We start from the raw sequence: 8,208 nt of genomic DNA, 5'->3' as shown, positions 1-8,208 counted from the left end.
GGATGCTGCACACTGGTGGTGGTTGAGGAGATTCCCCCCTTCTATGTAAAGCGCTTTGAGTACCCAGAAAAGCACTATATAAATGTAAGGAATTATTATTATTATTATTATCTCTACTTAATATCCTAATGATTTTTGGCATAAAAGAAAAATCGATAACTTTGACCCATACATTGTATTGTTGGCTATTGCTACAAATATACCCGTGCGACTTAAGACTGGTTTTGTGGTCTAGGGTCACATTATTATTGCAAATACAACAGCTCACATAAAATGTAATTTGACCAAAACTCTTAAATATAAGAGTTGCAGGCCCTAAGTGTTACTGCTAGTAAACTATCACTCCACTGGTAAATACTGGCTTCAAGTGGAGTTTGATCGCACTACAGTTTACTGTCCTACACAAAAGTAAACCAAGGCTCTGCATAACTGTTGCATTTATTATATTATTTTTTAAAATGTAACTTTTGTTTCCATACTTATGTGCATATTGTCGTATTCTGTAGGCCTTTATGCTGTATGTGGATATGTACATATTTACTACTGTAACCAACCAACATATTTTGATAGACTCTATCATATCCCTGCTTAAAAAACTGCACGCTAGCACCTGAAGACACTGCGTAATAGTCTAATGATATATTATGCATCAGTTGTACAATTTATGTATATGTAAATTAGTAATTTCCAAAAATTAAAAATTCTTGTTTTTAATTTTTGAAGCCGTTTTAAGTGAGGTTTCTTGTATGCTGTAGGCGTGCTTATATATGCGTCATAGAGAGGTCATGTTCATCCACAAGGGAAACCATAAACCACCAGTTGGAAGTTTAAAGTACCACAATATGTAGTGACACAGGAGACGAATGTGTGACGAAACAACGACTTCCTCCCGCTGTAATTCGGGACATCAATACTTGCACTCAAGTTGACAAATGTACCTTAATCTCATTGGTTACATCAGGATACCCAGAGGAAGCAACTTAATAGCTTTACTGTAAATTATTCCTCTACTTGACTCATACACAGTCAGTAATAGCACGTTTTCCAGTTTTTCTCATTTACTTAATTTACAGAAGTTTGTGTTTGTCTCTTTTTACAGCAAGTATGGGTTTGTGAACCGAGAACACAATTATTTTGAACAATTATGAAAATAACTGATACTGCTACTGATATGCATGCTGCATAGGCCTACATACATAAATAGGCCTGAATGAATGAATGAATGCTGTAACTTGGGTGGCCAAATGAACAGGTGAAAGGCAAGTTAAAACGCCATTCATGATGCTGCGAGTTATTGGGTAGCCTAACCCCCATTTAGATTCAACCAAACCCAAACTAAGTAAAATGATGTGTAGGCTACTATTTCTATAGCCTACTATTAAGCAAGTATAGGCAATACATATATAGCTACATTTCATCAAAGTTTCAATAACCACAACTTTCAACAGCTTTTTCAAAAAACGTTCTGGTATCACAAAAAAGTCTCGCGAACATAAGTTGTGTGGTAACTATAGCAACAGTACGTTCCCGAGCGATACAGAATGCGCATAAACAAAAGTCCTTATTTATGACTTTATATAGAGCGTTTGGATAAAACGGTTTAATTACAGCCTAGTTTATTTACAAAAGTCTAACAAAAAATATCGAATTAGTCTTCAAGACGCTTACAGGTGACCGTGCACCTCTGAAACCAACCAACGTTTTCATATGTAATTTCAAATCTGAAACACATGGGGGCAGAATTGAGGTAAGAACGGACCTGAGGTGATAGGTAACCAAGGCGCGGATTCATTGTTCAACTAAATCACGCTCTGTGTACAGAATGAGTGAGTATACATACGAAGCGGTGACTTATAGTTTCGACATATGACGTCAGAGTTCACTAATCGTAATCATGAATTAATTCATACCAAATCCACCGGTGGTGCACGACTCCAGGCTTCGTCTTCTGTGTGCGGACAGGCCAGTAAATGCATTAGGGAACCAGTTTGCTCATAGTAGGCTACCATAACAAAATCACGTATTTTGACTAACTAATAACGTTTTGCTTTCGTGAGTGATATAACGAAAACTAACGAGAGTTTATATTGAAGTTATAAGTGGAACATAGCTAGGTGGGCTTATCATTCTAAAAAATGTCAGACGCAGTAATTTCCGCTCACCAAAGAAAGGCCATGACGCATAGGAGACTAAAATAGACTAATATGTCTTTTATTGATTGTATTAGTAAAAAAAAATAAGAGAGAGAGAGATACATTTCATCCAGCCTATAAATATAGCTTAAGTTAATAAAAAAAGTTTGCGCTATTTTTATTCACAATGAAATTTCAGTACCCCACTGCTGGACAGCGCTCAACTCGTGACCCTGTGGCAAATGTGGCGTTTCTGAACTTGGCTCTTTTTGTTGTCGTGTCCACCCGCTATTGTCCCATCATTGCTCAGTCCTACAGTGCGTAAGTGTCTGTATGGAGTGACTGATGTGGTTTGGGACCTCGAGACAACCCACGGACTGGTGAGCCTAATTGGCAGTCACATTGTCATGTCAAGTTGAAAAAAAGTTGCAAATTGTCCTTTTTTCCCCCGAAATTACGTTTAGAGGAAAGTTCCATTTGAGGCGTATGACTCGTTCATCGATGAGGAAGGAACTGTACTATTATATCCCGGGAGGAAGGGTTGATGACGTCTGTGGCATACTTAATGTGATTTATTGAAAAAAAGGCAAGACTCCCCTATTCATGGATAAAAATCCGAGGTAATCGGAGCACAGCAGAAAAAGTTTAGCAAAAGGATATGTAGACAAAAGAGTGCTGCTGATTTCACCGAGGTTTTGTTTGGAAAAGTGATTTTGTTTATATTGGTTATTGTATAAAAGTGCAGGGGTTGAACCGACGAGCACATAAGCAAAGGACGGTGGCGCTTCAGGGAAGAGGTGCTGTGAGGAAGATCTCTATCTCTCTCACACAATCACAGCCGCACCCGAGTCGCATCCAACAGCATTTCTATCTACCTACTCTGCAATAGGTAGGTTAAAATCCGGCAAAGACGTTTTTATTCGGTTTAAACCAAGGAATTATGATACGAAGACGCTCAGGCAACTGGATTTTCCTTTTCTAAAGATTATCTACCGGTTTTATCGTTTGCCTCATCGGGAGAAGGATTCTGTTGCGCATGCATGGCATTCTTTAAACTTTTCAAATTCCATCTCATGAGCGGGAAATATGAGTAAAAAAGTAAAAAACCGCTTCTGGGTTGCCTTTCTGGACTTTAGAGGCTTTCTTAGCAAAAGTTCTTTGCGCATTACTTATATCGAATATAGCCTAATATAGCCCTACCCAGGCGTCCGATGAATTTGTAAATTTACCGGGACTGTATTGCGGCTAGTCTATAAGTGTTTTATATGTTTAAGTTATTTATTTAACTTTCTTCTATCCTTACAGCATGGCCAGATCTAGTAAAGCGACTTTAGCTTTGCTCATCTACGGAATCATGATGCACTACAGCGCCTACTGCACGCCTATTGGGATGACTTTTCCCAAGATGAGGTATGTATAAGCTTTTCTGCTCAACGTTTTGGGGTTTTCTTTCATGATGAAACGGACTATATTCTGCAACGAGCTTTATTTTACAGTCTAAACAGTCTAGAATTGAATCATCTTGTCGAAGCGCAGGAAAAAAATGGATAAGGATTTGATCTTTATTTTTTGGCTACTAAATTTATAGAGTGGAAAAAGGATTGGCTTTGTTGTATTATTCTGTAGACTTCAAACAGTAACAGCCCAACGAGATTTTCCCCCGAGTGTTTACGCAAGGCTACAGTGCAAGCGCAATGTGGGAGGGCGTTCTTATCGCTAAGAAGGAATTTTTCCATCGGGACAGGCAGATGCAGTGTAGCTTGTGTGAAAATGAGAAACCAATGAATGTAACGGGTGGCCCGTATAAGATGACGGTACAGTGGCGTCACTGTACAAACCGAAGAAATAACGAATGAGATGCTCAGTGCGGGACCTTTTGTTGTGTTAATTTACTGATGATTATAAGATTACAATGTCAGTTATATTTGGGTACGTTTCACAAGTCACCATCAAATCTCATTATAGAGCACATATGGCCAAATATAGCAAGCTTCATCATAATTTGCTTTAAAAAAAACTGCGAAGAAACGCTTAGAAATAAGATTATTATTGTCCCATTTACCCTAAAAAGATAACACAATAATAAGACAGTTTATTTAAAAATCAATTCGATTCATGAACCTGCTTCGAGCATGACGCATTTATCATCTCACAATGTAGCCTATTTTATTTATTTTGTTCGCAAAACAACTGTATCATTTACGGCAGAATTAATTTAGCGATTTATTTAGACTTTCTATCAAACGCTGTTTTTTTTATCGACATCATATAACTCTGGTGATTCATTTTTGATTTAATAAATGCATCAATCTATTTTTTTTTTCCAGACTAGACAACGATGTATTTGACGAAGACGGGAACTCGTTAAGCGACCTGGCTTTTGGGACTGATCAAATTGCTATACGAAGTCCTCTCTCTCTCACGGATGACCTATACACGCTATACTATCCGCCAGAGAAAAGGTACATTATTTCACATCACATGACTGTATGTCATATGAGAATCAATGTCATTATGTTTAGTTTGTTGTTCCGCTATGTCTGTTCCTTTTTGTTTCCCAGCTTTTTTCCTTTGCTTTTTTCTGTTATTGTTGCTGTTGATATTTGCATCAAGTGACTATTTAAGATAGATAGATAGATAGATAGATAGAGCGAGCGAGAGAGAGACGGATCGATTGACAGATTTACTAGGGGAATCGAAAGTAACCCTATTACGCGTTTAGCCGAGAGAATAATACAACTAAATCAGGTTGATTACTTTGCAGCAAACGTGTTCTGTGGTATTTCATCACTGATATTATGTGTTTGGCGTTTTATCTCAGAACGGAAAGGCATGCAGATGGATTATTAGATAGAGCCTTGAGGGACATCCTGGTTCAGTTATCAGCACGAAAATATCTGCATTCTCTGATGGCAGTTCGCGTAGGGTAAGGGCAATTTTTAAGCGTTTACCTGCCGTCATCTTTGTTTTCCCCCTTTTAATTTCAGTGGAGGTGATTTCTCGTTGTCCTGTCTTGACTCTCTCGTCTTTATTTTTTTCCCGACTTCTTGTGTCTTTGTCTGTGGGCTCGCATGGGCGTGGAATTTAATGGGGAACTATTCGTAGATGAAACCCGATCATTTAAAAGTGATGTTAATTGCTTGTGCTAAGACGAAAATGTTGTATATTGTCAGAGAAAAAATGCCGAGAGACAATGCGTCAGAATACATTTAAATTCCAACATGCATAATTTATGAGGCTTGTCTGCTGGATCTTCTTTCGATTTCTAATATAATTCGTTGTAATGCTAACGAAAACAAAAATGCTCAAGATGATTTATTATTGAACAATGGAATAAAAATCTGTTTGGATCATCAAGAGCGTTTATGCTGTACTGAATGAAACCTGTTAACACATTTTCTGTGCCAGCCGGTGGCCTAATAATAGTTCATATATTTGCAGCGGAGGAAGCAGCGAGGAGGACGAATCGGAAACCTTATCAAAAAGGCATTCGGATGGGATCTTCACCGACATTTACAGTCGCTACCGAAAACAGATGGCCGTCAAGAAGTATTTAGCAGCCGTCCTGGGAAGAAGGTACAGACAGAGAATTAAAAGCAAAGGACGTCGATTTGCTTATTTGTAGCGCTGACAAAACTGCCCCCAACTGCCCCTCCATGTGTACATTCAGTCCTAAGATCAAAGTCATTCTGATATAACTGATTAATCAGTGGATCACGCCTGTGTTCTTTAAACATGTATTTATGTATGAAGTAAAGCCATTAAAATGAATATTTTACTAATAACATTGTTTTTCTTTTTGTACAAAAGCACTTGAAACCGCACAGTTATACTTTGTGGACCAACCGTTCAGTTTCATGTATATAGCTATAAAAACAGAAGAGAACAAAACCCATCAGGAGAAGAAAAAAAAAAAGAAAAAAAATGTGCACCTTGAACGTTATGCGCCCCAGCCGGTGGCCTAATAATAGTTCATATATTTGCAGCGGAGGAAGCAGCGAGGAGGACGAATCGGAAACCTTATCAAAAAGGCATTCGGATGGGATCTTCACCGACATTTACAGTCGCTACCGAAAACAGATGGCCGTCAAGAAGTATTTAGCAGCCGTCCTGGGAAGAAGGTACAGACAGAGAATTAAAAGCAAAGGACGTCGATTTGCTTATTTGTAGCGCTGACAAAACTGCCCCCAACTGCCCCTCCATGTGTACATTCAGTCCTAAGATCAAAGTCATTCTGATATAACTGATTAATCAGTGGATCACGCCTGTGTTCTTTAAACATGTATTTATGTATGAAGTAAAGCCATTAAAATGAATATTTTACTAATAACATTGTTTTTCTTTTTGTACAAAAGCACTTGAAACCGCACAGTTATACTTTGTGGACCAACCGTTCAGTTTCATGTATATAGCTATATATGTTAAAAAACAAAAGAGAACAAAACCCATCAGGAGAAGAAAAAAAAAAAGAAAAAAAATGTGCACCTTGAACGTTATGCGCCTGATATCTTTTCAAATTCATCATCATATGCAGAAAATAAATAGATTTTAAAAAGACAATCAAAGTTCTGAATGTTATACTTATTTTTGTAATCTGCTAAAAGAATAGAGTCTTATTTTATCCAAAGTCTGCCCAGGGATGTATCCAACATACTCTGTAAAGTACAGGGCTGTTTAAAATGTTGTGACTCCCCCCTAAAAAGGGGGAGTGGGAGAGGGATATGTAGTAGCTGGCATGGTTCCCTCTTTCTTAGCCCACTCATTTGTGAACTGTACTTCAAATCACTTGTCTTCTCCAGATGGAATGTGATTGTCCTGCCTGTGTATGTGATTGGAACCAGTTACCAGTATGCCTGACTGGGAAAAAAATGACACTGGAGTAACTGTAGTATTGATATACATGTTTTTTTCCTTGTTGGATTTTCTTTCTATTGTTTTTTTTTCTTCATCCCAGTGCATGGTATACTTAAAATGTATACATGCATGTCCTTTGCACTTCTTTGTTTCCCATCCACTCATTGTTTCCATGCTCATTGTATTAGTCCCCCCATCAGATCCGCCTCTGACGAAGCAGAGAAAAAAACGAAATAAAATCGAAGAAGTCCTAATATTCAAATGCATGCTCCACCTAAAATGTGTTGTGGAATTGGCTTGTCGGTCTCTCTCTCAGTTCTTTGCATGTATTCGATGCCTTTATGGGTGGCTTTGCGTCATTTCTGACCGAATTTTGTTCTTATGCCTTAAGCTGTGAATGCTTTATGTGCTATCTGCAGTTAGACTAAACCAGTATCGAGTAGCAAGTCATGACATAATGATCATCTGACGCCACCTCTATTTTAAAATTCAGCTAAGAAATGAATGTGGTGGATAGTCCCTTCACGTCCATGACTTAATCGTGAAAACTTCTTCAGTGATGCGATCGCTCCTTAATTCTGATAGGACGAAGCATGCTTAATGGTTTCATTCATCAGCTCATCGTAGATCTAGAAAAAAAATAATTGTGTTAATGCTTATCTGTAATTGCTGCTGATGACTGAGGGAATGTGAGGCTGAGAGAATGGGGAGGCCAACCAGAGCGAAGGGGGAGGTCCTTGTGAACTTCAAAGTGACCACTGTCATTCATCACACTTATTGCCAGATAGTGCTAGTGCATGTTGAAGATAGCCTTTTTCTTGTATGTATAGATAAGGTACACCCATCACCCTTAGGGAGGGACGCACTGCAAAATCATCTATAGTTTCTCATCTATATGTTTAATCGTCTATATGTTGTTTTGCCATATATTTTGGTTAAGCCTGTATTGAACTCGGTGTATTTCTCCTGATATGGAAATCAGGTCTTATTCATCCGCTAATTCAATATGTAAACCGTTGTCCCAGGCATGAAATCAATCTTTCTTGAATTTGGCATTGTCCCCCAGGCTTTATGTGAGTATGGATGCGTCTCTGAGAGTGTTATGCGAGGTGTGTGTGTGTGCGCGTGTAGGAAGGGCGGGAGGTGGGTGGGCGAGTGAATGTGTGCGTGAACATGATGTTATGAAAGATGATATGGGTTTTGGCTTAGGTGCCTTGTGACA

General features: G+C 38.5%; 1 protein-coding gene across 5 annotated transcripts in view; it reads left to right on the top strand.

The window, feature by feature from the left end:
• LOC107686049 (glucagon family neuropeptides-like) overlaps positions 1–5,991 on the top strand; it is an 8,825-nt gene extending 2,834 nt beyond the window's left edge. For 3 of the 5 annotated variants that reach the window (XM_016482875.1, XM_016482878.1, XM_016482876.1), the window contains exons 2-5: positions 3,438–3,542; positions 4,460–4,594; positions 4,954–5,058; positions 5,574–5,991. In XM_016482875.1, the coding sequence (XP_016338361.1) occupies positions 3,438–3,542; positions 4,460–4,594; positions 4,954–5,058; positions 5,574–5,757 (529 nt within the window). In that variant the 3' untranslated portion in view covers positions 5,758–5,991. Of the gene's footprint in view, positions 1–2,640; positions 3,022–3,437; positions 3,543–4,459; positions 4,595–4,953; positions 5,059–5,573 lie in introns of those variants that run through there. The other 2 variants (XM_016482877.1, XM_016482879.1) reach the window with 2 other exon arrangements.
• The last annotated feature ends 2,217 nt before the right edge of the window (positions 5,992–8,208 follow it).

Source organism: Sinocyclocheilus anshuiensis, unplaced genomic scaffold, assembly GCF_001515605.1.
Source record: "Sinocyclocheilus anshuiensis isolate Anshui unplaced genomic scaffold, SAMN03320099.WGS_v1.1 scaffold930, whole genome shotgun sequence".
NCBI lineage: Eukaryota > Metazoa > Chordata > Actinopteri > Cypriniformes > Cyprinidae > Sinocyclocheilus > Sinocyclocheilus anshuiensis.
The sequence above is the reverse complement of the archived record's forward strand: the minus strand, read 5'-3'. Positions and strand labels throughout refer to the sequence as shown.